Raw genomic sequence first — 19643 nt, 5'->3', positions numbered from 1 at the left:
TCACCCTAAAACTCAGGGTGCTGTCCTGGAACTCGGGGTGCAGCGCTGGAACTCTGGGTCCTGTCCTGGAACATGGGGTCCTGTTCTTGAACTTGGGGTCCTGTCCTGGAACTTGGGGTGCTATTCTGACCAGAGATCTTGCTATAAGAAGCTTCGTCAGATCACCAAAGAACTGATTTGAAAGAACCAAATATTAGCCTGGACCAGATGTATTTGTTAAAAAAAAAAAATCCCCTGGAAGGGAGCTCCCCACCACCATACCCTCATGACCTGGCCCGGGGGCTTTCCCTTCCTCTTTATGCCCCCACACTCCCCAGCCTCCCCAGTTCTGGGGCAGGCCTCCCTCTGGACAGGCTGCGATCGGGTCCGCACCCCCTGAATCACCTGCCACGCCCTGGTCAGCATTCTAATCAACGAGCGTTTACCAGGCCCCGGTCCAGACTGGCCAGCACCAAGCACTTAGATCCTGGAGCCAAAAGCCAGCACCATCCTGAGTGGTCAGAAGAGGCAGGAGTGCCCACCAGGCCTTGACTCCCCGAGTCTCTCCAGAGCCTCTGTGGACTCGCTTCCACGCATGCTGGTCACTGCTTGGTGCCCCTGGGCCCCACGGGGTCAGAGTTAGGCTGACTGCTGACCGAGTTTCTGCTCACACAGGGAAGGACCGGCTTGCTGCTTGCCTCGGAGTTCCTGCTCAGGAAGCTGCCCGGTTTTTGGAGAGCTTTCTGCAGAAGTACAAGAAAATAAAGGACTTCACCCAAGCAACCCTTGCTCGATGTCAGCAGACAGGTGAGCCAGCTGCGAGCACAGCTGTGGGCAGCAGCCCCTCCTCCCGGGCCCCCCTCTGGTGGGGGGTGGGGGCCACTGGAGCCGGGTGAGCTCCCGCCCCGCTGGGGAGGTGGGACCACAAACTCCATGTGAGGAGGGTCCAGAGCCAGGCCCTCCTCAAGGCCTCACCCCCCCGGCGTGAGTGGGAAATGCTGAGTGGGCGGGCTCACGGAGAGAGCGAGTCCCGCACCTGGAAATGGAAAGCTGTGGTTTAGCTACAGAATTTGCCCACAGTCTGGCCACAGATTTCCAAGGATATCAAATAGAAGCTGTTCTGTGACCATGGTGGGATAGGAAGGCAGCTTCACATCTGCACCTGAGGCCATCCGTCCATCTGCCTGCTTGAAAGGCTCACCGCTTTCCTGGATCATCTTGGAGATTATTTTTCTTGGTTGTTTCTTTGGGTGCACCTCACGGCACGGGGGATCTTAGTTCCCCAACCAGGGATCCAACCCTCGCCCCTGCAGTGGAAGCACGGAGTCTCAACCGCTGGGCCACCGGGGAAGTCTCCAGTGTAGGGCTCTAAAAAGTCCCAAGTGAAGGACAGACATTTCAGAAATGAATGCCAGTATAAGTGTCCCATTGTAAAACGGTGAGACGTGGCCACCATTTAAAGATGAAGGGATTTTTTTTAAGTGTTTCAAAAAGGAAGACAAGTCTGTGGACATAAAAGACAGTCCTCCACCCGAGACACGTGGCAAAGAGCAGCAGAGCAGACGAAAGGGGGAGGAGGTCGGCGCCACGGCGGCTCCTGGAACAGACGCGGAGCGGGGCTCGGCGCGCATCCCAGAGCAGGTCCGGGGCCCACCCCCGCCCCAGGGGCTCACTGCTGACCCTCTCTCAGGAGCCCGCGAGCACAGCTCCCCCTGGGCTGACCAGCCCGAGCGGGGCCAGGTCAGTGCTCAGGTGCGGCAGCCTCCTGGGGGCTCCAGGAAGCCGGCAAACCATCTCCACCCCCCAGGAGCGCCCCACGGGCCTCAGGCTCCCTGGGCCGAGGGTGACCCCCACAGCTGGATGGGACAAAAGGCCACCGATTACGAAAGGTTAGACGGTGACAGAAGCAGTGTTAATGAGTCAGTCCACGGAGCCACTGCGGGTGGAGACAGTCAAATGCAGGCCCTTGTGCCACGTGGCGTGGGCCGGTGTCGACGGGCTCCCATCACACTGACCTAGTCCTCACCACGACTCAGACGCCTGGGCGGCCCCGTTGCCCACTTCCAGAGGGAGAGGAGGAGACCAAGGGGACAGCCGCTTCCCGAGTCCACGGGGCTCGCGGAGGTGCCAGCTGGGACCCCCGCCCCGCCCCCGGCTGCCCGGTGAGGCCAGGGTCCCTTCCGCGGGAGGCCCTGCAGGCCTGCCCAGTACCTTTTCCCAGCGCGAAGCGCAGGTGCCCTCTGACCCAGCGTTGCACATGTGAGCAGAGAGTGATGCTCAGTTATGCCACACGCGTGTGTTGAACGCCTACCCAGTGCCAGGCACCGTGCTGACACCAGGAGCTCATTGCTTCCCTGGAGCCCCAACCCTGGGACGTGGCCCGCAAGTGAGCAAGTCCACCCAGACGATGCAGGCTTAGGAAGCACGGTGCCCGGCATGCAGTCAGAAATCCCTGGGAAACCACAGAGGCAGAGGCGGCCTTCACTAGGCGCTCTGTAGCCAGCGCTCAGGACACGGTCGTTCTTGTAATGACCACGTGTACTAGTGGTTCTCCCAGGCCCCAGACACGTGTAAGATCAAGCTGGGGATTTAGTTCTTACCAACACCTAGCAAAGCCAGCGTCCTCACCGGTCAGGAGCATCACCAACAGGGCACTTCTTGGCTCTTTTCCCTAAAGAGGATCCCAGGGACGGAAGCTTGGGGCCCACGGAGCCCGGCCCTGGAGTAAGGGATGTGCGCAGACCCCCAGCCGCTCCCTGAGCAGACCAAGGGTTGATGTTTCCTCCCCAGTTCCAGCTGCCACTGTCTAGAATTACTCCTGCACCCAAGTCCCCCACGTGGCTTTTCACCTTTTAGTGTAAAAATCACCCTTCTGTCCCATGTCAGATCTAAGTGCATCACAGAAGTCACAGAGGGTGTGAAGCTTGCCACTAGGCAAGCCCAGGCCCCTGCCTCTGTCCCGCTTCCCGACACAGAATCCGTGTCCACACAGAACAGCGTGTTTTGCGCTGGACACGGACTGAAGGCCTCTGGGCGGAGCTCTGGCTGCGGCGGGGTGGGGCGGGGTGGGGCGGGGCGTTGGGCTGGACCTCCGCTGGAGCAGCTGCGGCCAGAGGGCAGGGCCCTGGGCGCCGTTCCCGCTCCCCACTGCCCTCCGCCTGCTTTCCTCCCGGACCGCAGGCTACGTGGAGTCCATCATGGGCCGCAGGAGGCCACTGCCCAGGATCCGAGCTCACGACCCGCAGCTTCGGGCACAGGCGGAGCGGCAGGCGGTGAACTTCGTGGTGCAAGGTGCCGGAGCCCCTCTCCTCCCGGGTTGTCAGCCCCGCCGGACGGGCGACTGTCGGGGCGGCCCCTGCGAGGCCAGCTCTGCAGGCAGCAGGCATGCTCCTGGAGGTCGTCCGCCAGCGCTAGAGTCAAACGGAGACCCGTCCCACGACTCTTGGCCCAAACTCTCACTGCACCCCTGGCAGGTGTGGAAGGGCCCAGCGCACCTTCCAGGGACCCGTGCAGGAGGCGGGTGGAGGGCCCACGTGCTCGGGCCTCCAGCTCTGGGAGCCCCTGGGCTTCCGGGCGGAGAGAGGGCAGGGGCGTGACCACGGTCCACACACCCGGCACCCTCCTCAGGAGGCCCTGGGAGCCTGGCAGCCCAGCTGTGCCCCACTTGTGACCCCAGGGCTCAGGGGTGGAGAGCCAAGGCCTGCAGGCCCAGAGGCAGGGCTGGAGGCGGGACGGAGCCTGGGAGGGGTGTCTGCCGTAGGAGGCACCCAGCAGATCCGGAGCGGGAGGCGTGGGCTGCGGGGGACGGAGGGCGAGCCCACGGAGAGGCCGGTGCGGTGCTGCCCTGGCTCAGCCTCGTGCCTCGCTTGGCCAGCAGAGAGGACACTGCCCCACCTCCGCCCTGGCCCCCCAGCCACACCCTGCTTCCCTCCGGTCTCCTCACTTCCTCTCAGCCCGCCCACTCCTCCTAAGGCAGCAAGCCTCTCAACAACCAGCCAGGGCAGAGCGTCCCCAGGCCCCGAGTCCCCACGAGCCCCACGGAGAGGCCAGCAGGCTGGCCGCAGAGACCAGCGGGCACGGCCAGCAACCCCACTGTGCCCTGGGGGCAGCTGCTGCCCTGATGTTGGGGGAGGCGGCCCACAGACTGCAGGCTTGTTTCTCTGTGAACCTGGGAACTTCAAAGGGCTTAAGGCCAGCAACGGAGACCTGAGCTTCAGTCCCATCCCAGGAGCAAAGCCACTTGCTGAGACACCCACTGTGAGCTGGGTACCAGAATGAGCAGCTCCCCTAGGCTGGCCCCCACCTCGCAGAGTGCCCGCTGACTGTGTGACTGGCCCCGCCCCACTCCGCACACTGGGAGCCTGAGGCTTGCCGAGGGTCAAGGGCCACCTGGTGGGCGGGCTGCGGGAGTAGGGATGATCCAGGGCCTCAGTCCCGGCCCCGTTGTCCTGCGGCCGGTGTGGGGGACACGGTGCAGTCAGAACCCATGAGCGCGCTGAGACCCTGCTCCCGGGACTCCTGGGAAGCCGCGTTATGAGGCAAAAGCAAGTCTGCAGGGACCTCAGTCAGCTGACCTCAGCTTGCCAGGCCAAGGTGGGACATCCGAGGGGGCCCTGGCCTGACGAGGTGGGCCCTCGAGAGAAGGTTTAGGGGCCAGAGTCCGAGGCCCTGACCATGGCGGAGTCAAGTGCGCTCCAGGGTGAGGCCCACGGCCCCCAGGAAGCAGGAACCTCCGTCCGCTGGCTCCAAGGAAATGAACCTGGCCGTGACCGAGGTCGTCTGAGAGGGAGCCTTGCCTAGCGGAGCCTCCAGATGAGGAGCTGGCCAGGGGCCAGGTCCAGAGGAGCAGAGAGGCCAGAGGGAGACCCGCGGTTCTGACCTGCTGGGTGCGGGGGCACACACCCTGCGGTGTGGACGGCTCAGCCTGCCTGCCCGGGCGGCAGGGTGCAGGCCGGGCCTCACACAGCACCTGAACTGCAGCCCTTTGGTCCCACAGGCTCGGCTGCCGACCTCTGCAAGATGGCCATGATCTGCGTCTTCACGGCTGTGGCCACATCACCTACCCTAACGGCCAGGTCAGTGAGCGAGCCGCCGGCCCCCAGGGCCTGCCCTCCCCGGTGGGGTGTGGGCCTGCTGCCCGCCCCAGCTCCAGCTCTGCCCTGGTGTGCTCCACCCAGCCCTGCTGGCCCCCGAGGTCCCAGCCTGGGCGCAGGTGGGGGGGTGAATTCTCCCCCTGGATTCCAGGGTCCCCTCCTGACAGCCCCCGGTCTCCCCCTCCCACCTTGGCCTCCACGGACGTTTGCCCGCTTCACCCTAGAGGCCTCCGGCTTTGCGGGTGGCCATGGGGGGAGCCTGCCCTGCCGAGGACCCCTCCCTGGGGCTCAGCCTGCCCCCACCCGGGGCAAAGTGCGCGTCGGGTTAGGTGGGGAAAGCTCCGGAAACGCTGCGTGTCATGGGCCCACCCTGAGGGGCATGTGCTCACCCCCACGCGCCTGCAGCATGTCCCCAGGGGTGAGGACAGCTGGACCCCTCTCCTGCCGCCACTGGGACCCACTGGGACACAGAGACCCTTTGGGACACAGGGACCCCCTGGGGCAGGGGACCCCCCCCCGGGGCAGGGGACCCCCCTGGGGCACGGGGACCCCCCCTGGGGCACGGGGACCCCCCTGGGCAGGGAGGGGGCAGGGGACCCCTCCTGGGGCACGGGGACCTGCGCCCGGGGCCACCCTCGGCAGAGCTCGCCACGTTCCTTGTGGCTTCTGGCGCTCGTACATCCTCAGGGCGAAGGGCGCTTCCCTCACCTGAGGTCGCCCACCTTCCCTCAGGAAGCTTTCTCCTTTAAGTCTCCAGACATTTCCTCCTGCCCATGGTCACCGTGGAGCCTACATTCTTTTTGTTTGTTTGTTTTAATTGAAGAATAATTACAATACTGTGGTGGTTTCTGCCATACATCAACATGAATCGGCCACAGGCGCTCATGCGCCCCCCATCCTGACCCCCACACGGCCTCCCTCCCCTCCCATCCCCTGGGTCGCCCCCTCCCTCCCCACCCATCCCCCTGGGTCGCCCCCTCCCTCCCCACCCATCCCCCTGGGTCGCCCCCCCCACCCCAACCCATCCCCTGGGTCGCCCCTAACCCCCACCCATCCCCTGGGTCGCCCCTAACCCACCCCACCCCATCCCCTGGATCGCCCCTAACCCCCTCCCATCCCCTTGGGTCGCCCCCCTCCCTCCCCACCCATCCCCCTGGGTCGCCCCCCTCCCTCCCCACCCATCCCCCTGGGTCGCCCCCTCCCTCCCCACCCATCCCCTGGGTCGCCCGTAACCCGCTCCCATCCCCTGGGTCGCCCCCTCCCTCCCCACCCATCTCCCTGGGTCGCCCCCCTCCCTCCCCACCCCATCCCCTGGGTCGCCCCCCTCCCTCCCCACCCATTCCCTGGGTCGCCCCAACCCGCTCCCATCCCCTGGGTCGCCCCCTCCCTCCCCACCCATCCCCCTGGGTCGCCCCCTCCCTCCCCACCCATCCCCCTGGGTCGCCCCCTCCCTCCCCACCCATCCCCCTGGGTCGCCCCCTCCCTCCCCACCCATCCCCCTGGGTCGCCCCCTCCCTCCCCACCCATCCCCTGGGTCGCCCCCTCCCTCCCCACCCATCCCCCTGGGTCGCCCCGAGCACTGGCTTTGGGTGCCCTGCTTCACGCATTGGACTTACACTGGTCATCTGTTCCCCATGATGTAACGAGAAAGTGAAAGTCACTCAGCCGTGCCCAGCGCTTTGTGACCCCGTGGACTATACAGTCCTGGAATTCTCCAGGCCACAATACTGGAGTGGGGAACCTTTCCCATCTCCAGGGAATCTTCCCAACCCAGGAATTGAACCGGGCTCTCCTGCATTGCAGGCAGATTCTTTAACAACCGAGCTATCAGGGAAGCCCTATGTACCTTATTGCCAAATTCAGACTTAAATTGAAAAAAGTAGGGAAAACCACCAGACCATTCAGGTATGACCTAACTAAAATGCCTTACAATTATACAGTGGAAGTGAGAAACAGATTCAAGGGATTAGATCTCACAGACAAGAGTGCCTGAAGGACTATGAACAGAGGTTCATGACATTGTACCGGAGGCAGGGATCAAGAGCATCTCCAAGAGAAAGAAAGGCAAAAAGGCAAAATGGCTGTCTGGGGAGGCCTTACAAATAGCTGTGAAAAGAAGAGAAGTGAAAGGCAAAGGAGAAAAGGAAAGATACACCCATTTGAATGCAGAGTTCCAAAGAATAGCAATGAGAGATAAGAAAGCCTTCTTCAGCGATCAATGCAAACAAATAGAGGAAAACAATAGAATGAGAAAGTCTAGAGATCTCTTCAAGAACATTATAGATGCCAAGGGAACATTTCATGCAAAGATGGGCTCGATAAAGGACAGAAATGGTAGGGACCTAACAGAAACAGAAGATATTAAGAAGAGGTGGCAAGAACACACAGAAGAACGGTACAAAAAAGATCTTCATGACCCAGATAATCATGATGGTGTGATCACTCACCTAGAGCCAGACATCCTGGAATGTGAAGTCAAGTGGGCCTTCGGCAGCATCACTACAAACAAATCTAGTGGAGGTGATGGAATTCCAGTGGAGCTATTTCAAATCCTAAAAGATGATGCTGTGAAAGTGCTGCACTCAATATGCCAGCAAATTTGGAAAACTCACCAGTGACCACAGGACTGGAAAAGGTCAGTTTTCATTCCAATCTCAAAGAAAGGCAGTGTCAAAGAATGCTCAAAATTTTCCAAGCCAGGATTCAATAGTATGTGAACCATGAACTTCCAGAGGTTCAAGCTGGTTTTAGAAAAGGCAGAGGAACCAGAGATCAAATTGCCAACATCCGCTGGATCATGGAAAAAGCAAAAGAGTTCCAGAAAAACATCTATTTCTGCTTTATTGACTATGCCAAAGCCTTTGACTGTGTGGATCACAATAAACTGTGGAAAATTCTGAAAGAGATGGGAATACCAGACCACCTGACCTGCCTCTTGAGAAATCTGTATGCAGGTCAGGAAGCAACAGTTAGAACTGGACATGGAACAACAGACTGGTTCCAAATAGGAAAAGGAGTGCGTCAAGGCTGTATATTGTCACCCTGCTTATTTAACTTCTATGCAGAGTACATCATGAGAAACGCTGGGCTGGAGGAAGCACAAGCTGGAATCAAGATTGCCAGGAGAAATATCAATAACCTCAGATATGCAGATGACACCACCCTTATGGCAGAAAGTGAAGAGGAACTCAAAAGCCTGTTGATGAAAGTGAAAGAGGAGAGTGAAAAAGTTGGCTTAAAGCTCAACATTCAGAAAACTAAGATCATGGCATCTGGTCCCATCCCTTCATGGGAAATAGATGGGGAAACAGTAGCAGAGTTTATTTTCTTGGGCTCCAAAATCACTGCAGATGGTGACTGCAGCCATGAAATTAAAAGATGCTTGCTCCTTGGAAGGAAAGTTATCACCAACCTAGACAGCATATTAAAAAGCAAAGACATTACTTTGCCAACAAAGGTCCGTCTAGTCAAAGCTATGGTTTTTCCAGTAGTCATGTATGGATGTGAGAGGTGAACTGTAAAGAAAGCTGAGCCCTGAAGAATTGATGCTTTTGAACTGTGATGTTGGAGAAGACTCTTGAGAGTCCCTTGGACTGCAAGGAGATCCAACCAGTCCATCCTAAAGTAAATCAGTCCTGAATATTCACTGGAAGGACTGATGCTGAAGCTGAAACTCCAATACTTTGGCCACCTGATGCGAAGAACTGACTCATTGGAAAAGACTCTGATGCTCGGAAAGATTGAAGGCGGGAGGAGAAGGGGATGACAGAGGATGAGATGGCTGGATGGCATCGCTGACTCGATGGACATGAGTTTGAGTAAACTCCAGGAATTGGCGATGGACAGGGAGGCCTGGCGTGCTGCACTCCATGGGATCGCAAGAGTCGACACGACTGGCGACTGAACTGAACGGAACTGAATGTACGTGTTTCACTGCCATCCTCTCAAATCATCCCACCCTCACCTTCTCCCACTGAGTCCAAAAGTCTGTTCTCGGAATTTAGAAAGACGGCACCAACAATCCCGCGTGCAGGGCAGCAAAGGAGCCTGCATTCTCTGGGTGATTCGGCGCCGCCGTAGAGCAACACGTCCTGGGCAGAGGCCTGGCCCAGGAACATGGTGTTGCGCCGCGGCGCGGGAGGGGGATGCTCTCGCCAGCCTGTGGGGCGTCAGCGCACCTGGCCGTGGGTCACCTCACAGCCTGGGGAGGAGCACCGGCACCCAGGCCTGGAGGGAGGCGTCGTTTCCGGGGGTGACCTGGCCGAGGGTGTGCGCGGCCCGGGCCCGCTCTCCATCTTGGCAGAGGCCAGAAACCAGGGCCTGCTCTGCCTCGCGCTGCTGTAGGTCCAGGAAGTTTCTGCAGGCCACGGGAGGGGTGCTGGCAGACGAGGGTCTGGGGCTGTTTAGAGGAATTCAGAAGCACGCGGGCACCTCTACCCACTGTCTGCAAGAGACATGTTTTGAAACAAGACACGTCGACCGCATCCCACCGCTTTAGAAACTGTAGCAGGGCGTCCACACTGTGCCCAAGAACGTGGCCACACGGTGGAGGGGCAGGCACGCGCCAGGTGCCCGGAGCCCAGGCCGGGCCACGTCGCCTGGGCTGCCAACACGCCCTCACCGGGTTGGAGCCACGGGGCCAACCCCGCTCGCTTCCCACGGGCTGCGGTGGAAGGCTGGGGGCTCCTGACCCCCACACCGCCCTTGCCCAGGGAGCCCCTTCCTCTCTGTTTACGGGGGACAGGCCTCCCAGGTCTTAGAACACGTCGGGGCTGGAGGGAAGCTTGGGGACTGTGCATTCCAACTCACACGTGCAGAGAAGGGAGGCTGGGAATGCATCGCGACACGGCCCAGCTCACCCGACCTGGACCAGCACCGGACCTCCTCACCCTGGGCTCTCAGAGGCCCGCAGCCCCTCGGCGGCAACATGGCCTCCAGAGGACCCTCCCTGCCCCTTTGCCTGGGGTATAGGACTGCAGACTCATCTCTCCACACCGGCAGCCCTCTGCCCTCTGCTCTCTGCCCTCCTGAAGGCAGCAGCGACTCCAGGGCCCCATCAGGCTGAGACGCACCTGGGCCCCTGCGCTTCCGGCCACAGGAGGGGCAGCGGAGGTGCCCGGGCGACAGAGGAGACAACTGGGCCCGCCAGGCAGCAAGAGGCGGCCTCATGGGGCGCGAGGGCACAGGGACCGGGGCCGCCCACGACACGGGCGTCCAGGCCGAGCCCCACGGGCGCTGCAGCCCCAGGATGTGCCGACCACCCCTGCCGGGGCGGACACGAGCCTCCCAGCAGCTGGCCCTGTGGCCCCCAGGGTCCGCATCCTCCAGGCACCTGTCCGACAGCAGCTGCCTGTGAGCACCAGGCCGTGAGCTGCCCCCTCCCAGGGGCAGCCGGTCAGCCCACAGCAGGAGGGAGCCCTGAGCGTCAGCGCAACAGAGGGCGAGGGCCTCGCTGCACCCCTCAAGGCCTGCAGCCAGGCCTCCTGCACTCTAAGCACTCAGAGCTGGGCTGACCTGGCGGGGAGCCGCCCTGGGCACAGACGGGAGACGGGCTGCGGCTCTGATGGGGCGTCTCCACGGGAGCGCGTTCTGTGCAGCCTGGCCTGCCATCAGCGCAGGACGAGTGGACGGGGCATCAGCTGGCTTCCCAGGAAGCAGCGGGTCTGACACCCGCGCTCACCACCCACTTGGGGCACCTCCCGTGCCCCAGTTTGCAGTTGGAAGCACAGTGACCTCGCAGTCAGCTGTGGAGCGAGGTGTGAGTGACTCACGGCCTTGCAGTTCGGTCTCGGCCGCGCCAGCAGCTCAGAAGTTCACCGTGTGATTTCGGGAAGTGTGAGAACTCTTGCTGCTAAATCTGGAAGAAGTTACAAGTGCCTATTCTGAGTTCTGCCCCTCGGAACTCTCAGTCCCCTTGGGAGCCTAAGAGCACAGCAGAGGCCTTGGCGTCGGCTTCAGAGAGCGAGTGCTGATGCCGCCGGCTGGGCTGTCTTCCGGGAGGACCACGTGCCAGCCATGATCCCAAGGCTGTGCAGAAAACTCCGGCCCCCGGCCCGCTCCCCGTGGACCCCACGTGCCCTGTGGGTGAATCCGCTCCCGCACACCCCTAGGAAGCTGGGTCGCAGGTGCCTGGTCCCAGTAGCTCTGTCCCCCAGGTGGGTTGTCCCCACGGGCAGGAGTCCAGCACCAGTGCTGGCTTTGGTTCAGAGGCTCAGGGCAGCAGGCTGAGGCCCCTCTGGCTCCTTGGCCTTTCCCCTCTTGGTGCCAGCACGGGGGTGGCTGCTCCGGCAATCACAGCACCTCACAGGCACAATGAGGAAGTAGTGGTGATAGAAGGTGTACCTGACCCCCATCCCCCCGCAAGTTACCCTTTTAAAGAGCCTTCCTGGGAGTTAGCGGGGCCCCCACCGCCGGTGGCGGGGGCCCAGCCTCACTGCCACCCCACCAGGCCCCAGAGAAGGGGCGAGTAGACCCAGGTGGCCTGTGCCTCTTGGTCTTGAAGCTCCCTGCCTCCAGCCAAGACCCACCACCCTGCTGCCCACTGTCGGGGATGGGGGGGTACCGCGCCTCGCCACATGTGCTGCCCCTTCCTGCAAGCTCTGTGCCTGCTGCGGACAGGCCGTGCGGGGACGAGGGCAGGGGGTGGCCCCTTCCCTGGGAAGCAGCTGGAAGCAGAGGCAGGCTCACACAGAGGGCAGGCTGCCCACCCTGCTGAGGGCCATGGGTACCACACCGCCGTCCCCTCCCTGAGCGCTCAGGGGGCGCCTCCTCCATCTGCCAAGCCAGGGGCTGGTTCCAGGGCCAGGGTCACGGCCCCAGCAGGCCAGGTCCTGGGCGGCCACGCAGAGCTGCAGGGCCTGATGCCTGGGGTGCCCCCCTCCTCCACCCCCACCCCGGGCACACAGCACGTGAGCACAAGTCCCCCCAGGACCCCAGCCCCTCAACAGTGCTCTGTGGCCCCCACACCTCCTCCCACCGCGGCGTCCATGTACCCCGAGGTGGGTGGGGACAGACCCTCTCCAGGGGGTGCCTGAGGGCGCTCAGAGAGGGCATGGAGCCAGGACCCACCCAGCGGAAGGGGCTGGAGTGGGCGCGAACCCTTCCCTTGCGGCTCAGCCCCGGGGCCCGGAGTCCAGGGTGCAGGGTAGGGAGTGCGGTGGTGTCTCAGGGCAGGAAGTGGCCCAGAGGACAGCTCTGAGGTGCCCAGGCTGTTGGCTGGGGTCGTGTGCCCGCAGAGTGGCCTCTGAGAGGTCACTCAGAGCTAGAGATCAGTCCCTGTTGGGGTCCTGCCCCCGTGATGGTCTTGGGGGCTCCTCTAACGTCTATTGGAAAGAGCCAGCTCATTGGAAAAGACCCTGATGGTGGGAGAGATTGAGGGCAGGAGAAGGGGATGACAGAGGGTGAGATGGTTGGATGGCCTTACCGGCTCGACGGACATGGGTTTGAGCAAACTCCGAGAGTTGGTGATGGACAGGGAAGCTGGGTATGCTGTGGTCCGTGGGGTCGCAGAGTCGGACACGACTGTGTGGCTGGCTGAGCAGCAGCAGGTGGGGTCTTCAGCCCCTCTCTTTCCGCGTGTGTTCATCCTTTTGTTTGTGTTTGGCTGCGTCGAGCCGTAGCTGCGACACACGGGGTCTGTGCTTGGGCTGGGTGCCTGTGCCTTGTGGGCTTGGCTGCTCCGAGGCACGTGGGCCGTCAGTCCCCTGATACGAGATGGAGCCCACATCCCCTGCGCCGGAAGGCAGATTCTTAAGCGCTGGACCCCAGGGAAGTCCCGGGTGGGGAGAGGGGCTCTTCTCAAAGGCTTTGCCCCAGCGCGTCCTCAGCTTCCTCTGGGGGAGGGGGCAGGCGGGGCGCCAGGCCCTCGTGCTGACCCGCTCCCCACAGGCGCCTCCCTCCTGAGCCCCGTTCTCTCCTCCCAGAGGCTGTCCTGTGACAGAGCGGTGACCCCAGCTGCTTCCCCACCCTGGTCCTCCCGCTCCCGCGAGCCTCAGCCCCCTGGGCTGCTGGTGCCAGCGCCGTGGGGCACCGCGCACACCCCCGGGCACCCGCCCCCTGCCCCACGGCCGCCGCCGGGCACAGGCAGAGGCCCAAACACCAGGGCGTCTCCTCCCCACGTGCCTTGCAGGAGCACCAGGGCGTCTCCTCCCCACGTGCCTTGCAGGAGCACCAGGGCGTCTCCTCCCCACGTGCCTTGCAGGAGCACCAGGGCGTCTCCTCCCCACGTGCCTTGCAGGTTGCTTGCCCAGATTCACGATGAGCTGCTGTTTGAAGTGGAGGATTCACAGCTTCCTGAATTCACAGGTGAGCCCCCAGGGGCCGGGGTTGCTCCTGTTTCAGGAATAGTTAAAGCTTCTCCTGGGGGACTCACAGGCCCCTTCCCTACCCGCTGCAAGGGGCACCTGCAGAATGCCCAGGCTGGTCTAGGGGCCCTTGAGAGGCCCAGAGGGCCGCACCTCGGCCAGCAGCCCCCAGAGAACACTGTGTGCCCTGCTGGGGGCCCTGGAAAATGGGGGCAGCACTGGGGCCCCCGCTGTGGGAGCCGGGCTGCAGGAGAGCAGCAGGGGCCGCCCCCCGGCTGTCGGCCCAGAGCCTGGCCCCCGACTCTGTCCTCGAGGGGGCCCAGGCTTCCTGCCACGGCAACCGTGCCCGAAGCCGTGGGGCCTCTCCTGCCTCCCGTGAGTGCAGGAGCAGACGGCCCAGCCCCACTGGTGGAGGAGGGAGGCTGGGCAAGGGTCTCAGGGCTGGGTCCCCTGCTCCCCCGGCTCTGGGGCGACAACTGGCCAAGCCCCCCACCACCACCCGCCTGCAGACCTGCCTGTAAAGAGGAGACTCCAGGCCTCAGTGCTGCACCTCCAGGGACCAGCCTGCCAGTGGGAAGGCCACCTGCGCGGACCCACCCTGCACGGACCCACCCTACACGGGACCCCACCCTACACGGGATCCCCCCCTACACGGGACCCCACCCTACAGGGACTCCACCCTGCACGGACCCCACCCTGCAGGGACCCACCCTGCAGGGACCCGCCCTGCACGGACCCCACCCTACACAGGACCCCACCCTGCACGGACCCACCCTGCACGGACCCCACCCTACACGGACCCACCCTGCACGGACCGCCCCCTGCACGGAACCCCACCCTGCGTGGACCCCCCCCCCCGCACGGACCCACCTACACGGGACCCCACCTGCATGGGACTCCACCCTGCCTGGACCCACCCTGCACGGAACCCCCCTGCACAGGGACCCCACCCTACACTGGACCCCACCCTACACGGACCCCACCCTGCAGGGACCCACCCTACACGGACCCCACCCTACACGGGACCCCACCCTGCACAGACCCCACCCTGCAGGGACCCACCCTGCACGGATCCCACCCTACATGGGACCCCACCTGCACGGGACCCCCCTCTACAAGGACCCCACCCTACACGGGACCCCCCCTACACGGGACCCCACCCTGCACGGACCCCACCCTACAGGGGCCCCACCCTACACGGGACCCCACCCTGCGCAGACCCACCCCACACAGGGTCGCATCCTACATGGTAGCTATGGATTTGGAAATGACAAGTCTGAAACAAACCATCTGAAGGGAATGCTGTGGGCTCCCTGTAGTCACAAAGGAAAGAGAAAGTCCCACGTCTGGAGAGAGCCCGTTAGGAACAGTCCTGTCCCCCTCGTTGTGGGGGCAGCCGTTGGCCACCAAGACAGGCGGCGAGGCGAGGCTCCCTGAGACACACGGGGCCCCCCGCCCGCACTCGGGAGCCACCACCTGGTGCTGTGCTCGGGGCACCCCGGGGTCACGACCCAGCCAGGGACCACGAGGCAGGCAAGCCTGGTGTGGCCCGGGCTGCTTTCATCTCTGAACGCTGGGCGGGCACGACACACCCGGTGGGGCCCAGGGGGCAGACGCCAGCTGAGGCTGCATGGCACTTGGGTGCCTGCCCTCAGGGACCCTGCGGAGCGGGCTCGGAGCGAGGGTGACCACAGGGAGCACCAGCTCCGCCCGCTGCTTACTTGGGGTCCCTCAGCGGGTCCATCTCACAAAGAGGGGACACACGAGGGCCTGGCGGCTCCTGCACACCCAGTGAGGGGCCAAGGTCCCGACTCCGACTCCCTGCGGGAAGCCCTGGACCCCGGCAGTCCCCAGCGAGGCTGGGGCCTCTGCTGGCACCCTGAGAGCAGGCTGGGGCCCCCAGCCCGACCCACACCCCGCCCCGTCACCAGCAGGGTCCTCTGCCAGCTCAGGCGCCCCAGGCCCAGCGCCCCCCGAGGCCACCGTGAACCCCGAGGCCGTGGGGGTCAGGCAGCAGCCGCCTGCAGTTTCTGTACCCAAGCGTCAGCTGACATGGGGCGGGAGGAATGTCCTCTCGTCCTGGGGCACAGGGCTTGGTGCAAACGCTGAGGAAGCCCGAGCCGGCTGACCCCGCCACGGGCCGCTCCCGTCCCAGTTCCCCCAGTGACAGGCCCCCAGCCCCCAGTGCCTCCAGCTGTCCTAGCGGCTTTGCTGCCACCTGAACCCTCACAGGGGTTTCGGCGGGGGCACAGGCCATCCTACCCGGGCTGCTCCAGCCTGGCCATCTGGGGGTTGGGGGGTCAGTGGGTAGGGGGCGGGGGCAGCGGCAGAGAAGTGGGGAGGCTATGGTGCCCCTGGGGGCCAAGGGCCCTGCTCCCCACTGCCTGGAGCTGGGCCAGTTAAGGTGCCTCCAGCACGAGCTGTGGACGTGGCCAGTGGGAGGTGGAAGCTGTCAGGGAGAGCCACAGGGCTGCTCGAGCAGCGGGGGACTGTGGCCGTGTGGACCCGGGGGGACCTGTGGACCCGGGGGGACCGTGTGGACGCGGGGGGACCGTGTGGACCCGGGGGGAACGTGTGGACCCGGGGGGGACCTGTGGACCCAGGGGGGACCGTGTGGACCCAGGGGGAGCCTGTGGACCGGGGGGAGCCTGTGGACCCGGGGGGAGCCTGAGGACCCAGGGGGACTGGGGAGCCGGGGCCGAGTGTCCTGGCGCGGCTCTGCCCGTCGGCTCGAGCGGCCTCCATCTTGCTCTGTCCAGCCCTTGTCCAGGGAACCATGGAGGCCCTGCAGCACGTGCCGGCGCTGGAGCTGCAGCTGCAGGTGAGGGGCGGAGCCGCGGGCCACGCTCAGCCCTGCCAGCCCTCCCCCAGCCCCCGCCAGGCCCATTCCAGCCAAAGCGTTGGCAGGCAGCCCTCAGAAGGGCCCCAGGTCCTCGTGGGAAGAGCTCTGGGTCCAGGCTCCCCCAGGAGGTGCGGGAGGTGGAGGGGTAACAAGGGGGCGGGAGGCCTCGAAGCCGTGCAGACCGCCCCCCGAAGGCACTGCAGGCAGCCTGGAGCCGCTGGTAGGGTGGCAAGAAAGGGCCGGTCTCCCCTCAGCTCCTCTGGGAGCAGCCTGCTCTGTGCTCCGTCCCCTGTTCACTTCACCCCGACCTCGCCCTTTGGGTGGCAGCTTGGCAGCATGAAGGAGCACCCCCGGGCCCAGCCAGGGGCGGGACCACCCATCATCCAGGGTGGTCTGTGCTTGTTCTCCTGGTGGGTGGAGACGTGGGGACCCCGAGGCCCCCTGGAAGCCCAGGAAGCCTGGCCTCACCCCACTAGTAGCCCTGTGGTGGCCACTGCAGTGCCCTCCACCCTCCAGTGGGGAAGGAGCTGCTGAGCTGTGGTCAGGGCCCACTCAGGGTCAGGCCTCAGGGAGAGCTCTCCAGGGCCCTCTGCACACCTTGGAGCCAGCCGATCCCCCAGGGGCCCACAGGGCACCGGGACACCCCCCATCCCTGAGCCCCTCACCTGGCCCAGCCCCTAAGGCCTCCCTGCCACACAGAGGCCCTGGCAGGTGAGGGGGCTCAGCCAAGGTTGAGGCGTCAACGACAGGGTGGGTATGCTGGAGCCTGTAAGCCTGCCAGTGTGTGTGAGAGTGTGTAGGAGTGTGTGTGCGCATCTGTGTGAGTGCATGAGAGTGTGTGTGTCTGAATGTGTGTGTGCATGTGTGTGTATCTGAGACTGTGTGTGAATGTGTGTGTAAGAGTGTGCGTGCATATGTGTGAGTGCCTGAGAGTGTGTGTGTGTGCGTGTGTAAGTGCATGTGTGTGTATCTGAGTGTGTGGATGTGTGTATGAGTATGTGTGCATGTCCCTGTGAGTGCATGTGTCTGTGTGTATGAATGTGCGTGTGTGTGTGCATGTATATCTGAGTGTGTGAATGTGTGTATAAGAGCATGTGTGCTTGTGTGTGAGTGCCTGAGAGTGTATGTGTCTAAATGTGTGTGTGTGCATGAGTGCATGTGTGTATCTGAGTGTGTATGTGTGTGCGTGTGTGTGTGTGTGCATATATCTGAGAGTGTGAGTGCGTGAGTGCATGTGTATCTGAGTTTGTGTGTGTATGTGTGCATATGCGTATGTGTCTATGTGTGTGTGCATGTGTATCTGAGTGTGAATGTGTGTATGAGTGTATGTGTGTGCGTATGCATGTGTGTGTGAGTGTATGTGTGTGCATATATCTGAGAGTGTGGGTGCGTGTGAGTGTGAGTGTATGCGTCTGAATGTGTGTGTGCATGTGTGTGTATCTGTGTGTGTGGGTGTATGTGTGCGTATGTGTGAGTGTGTGAGTGTATGTGTGTGCATATATCTGAGTGTGGGTGCGTGTGAGTGCGTGAGAGTGTATGTGTCTGAATGTGTGTGTGCATGTGTCTCTGAAAGTGTGAATGTGTGTGTGCACATATGCGTGTGTACATATGCGTGTGTACATGTATATCTGCGTGTGTGAATGTGTGTACAAGAGCATGTATGCCTGTGTGAGTGCCTGAGAGTGTATGTGTCTGAATGTGTGTGTGCATGTGTGTGTATCTGAGTGTGTGGATGTGTGTATGTGTGCATATGCGTGTGTGAGTGTATGTGTGTGCATATATCTGAGTGTGAGTGCGTGAGTGCGTGAGTGTATGCGTCTGAATGTGTGTGTGCATGTGTGTATGAGTGTGAATGTGTGTATGAGTGTGTGTGCACATGCGTGTGTGTGAGTGTGTCTGTTCCTAGTAGAGCTGCCAGGGTGCCTAGTCACGTGTCTGAGCAAGGGGCTGCCTGTGCACCATGGGCCCTAGTCCGCCTGCCAGGGGGCCCAGGAGGTGGCGGGAAGGCCGGGCACTCACCTCTGCTGCCTGCACAGGTGCCCCTGAAGGTGAGCCTGAGTGTGGGCCGCTCGTGGGGACACCTGGTGCCCCTGCAGGGGGCCCCCGGCCCCACCAACATCCCGCCGAGTCTCCAAGCAACAGCTGGGCCCCCGCCAGCCCTGGAGCGCCGACCCCTGCGCCTGCATTTTTTGCCTTCATTCGGTCCGTAGCCCCAGGCAACAGCGGAGAAGAGAGCCTGCGTCGCCCAGCCGGCGGTCGGGCCTCCCCGAGGCCGGAGCTTCATGCGTGGTCACCGCTACCTTCCCCTGGGGCCACCTGCAGTAAACGCCTCTGGAGGAGCTGTCCTGACCTGTCTGTGTGAATCCTTCCTGGGGGTGGGAAACCGTGCCCGCAGCCCTCGGCCCCTCAGTCAGGACAAGCGCCTGGGCCGCTCTGGGTGCCCCCACCGGGCAGCTGCGCAGCACTCGCAGGAGCCAGGAGCAGCCAGCAGCCTGGCTCCCAGAGCCCCCGAGTGGGCCCACAGGTGGCACTCGCCAGCTGCTTCTCACAGGCACCCCGGGGCTAAGGGAGGGTCTGGCCTGAGCACCCCAGAGCCTCTCTGCGGCCTGAGCAGAGACGCCCCACCTTGGACGACAGGGACACCGCGGCCGGAGAGGTCTCCTCACTGGACAGGCCCCAGCAGGCCCGCCCCACCCCGGCTCACCCCAGGGCTCCCCTCCCCCCGTGCAGCCTCGCCCCTGCGTCCTGGTCTGGGTCCCGACTCTGAGAGCCCCCTCCAAGAGGGTCACGGTGCTCATCCGGCAGGGCCGAGGTGAGCCCCTCCAGGAGGGGAGCAGGCCCCCCGCCCCGGCCTGGACCCTGGCCTTACAGCGACTCGAGCCCACGGGACACGGCCTCACTCTTCCGGGTGACGGGGTCGTCACCGCTCACCGTGCCCAGGCCTGTTTTTCTCATGCTTCAAATCACTGTCGCTGGTCTCCTGGGGCACGCAGGGCCTGATGGCCACGCCTGACCCTCGTGGGGGGCGCGGGGTCCCCCCATGCCACTGCATCCGGCGTGTGTTGGCGTCTGAGCAACAGCCCATCTTCATGCCGTTGCCGCAGAGGCAGAGACCACTGCTTCCTCTTGTGGAGGACCTCGTGCAGACCAGCAACCATCCTGGGAGCGCCGTCCTGGGGCCAGGCTGGGCCCCTGTGCGTGCGGGCAGCCCCGTGGGGCAGGCAGGACCCAGTCAGGCTCAGAGAAGGGGGCGTGCCAGACACCCCAAGGGCAGAGGGGGCGCGCCCCGACCCTGAAGGCAGCCCCAGCAGGAGGGGACAGCCATGGGGGCCATCACACTGGCGGGCTTCCGCAGCCCCGGGGCATGCTGGGCACCTCCCCCCGGGCTCTCAGTGCCCCCATCCCTGGCTGACCACCCCAACCCCC

General features: G+C 63.4%; 1 protein-coding gene across 1 annotated transcript; it reads left to right on the top strand.

The window, feature by feature from the left end:
* Positions 515-18565, top strand: LOC108636241 (DNA polymerase nu-like). The gene is made up of 6 exons (XM_018049823.1): positions 515-786; positions 3160-3270; positions 4976-5054; positions 13309-13376; positions 16135-16196; positions 18254-18565. The coding sequence occupies exons 2-6, from the start codon at positions 3177-3179 to the stop codon at positions 18425-18427; spliced, it is 477 nt and encodes a 158-aa protein (XP_017905312.1). The 5' UTR covers positions 515-786; positions 3160-3176; the 3' UTR covers positions 18428-18565.

Source organism: Capra hircus, chromosome 6 (assembly GCF_001704415.2).
Source record: "Capra hircus breed San Clemente chromosome 6, ASM170441v1, whole genome shotgun sequence".
NCBI lineage: Eukaryota > Metazoa > Chordata > Mammalia > Artiodactyla > Bovidae > Capra > Capra hircus.
Note: the sequence above shows the minus strand (reverse complement) of the source record. Positions and strands in the feature narration are given on the sequence as shown.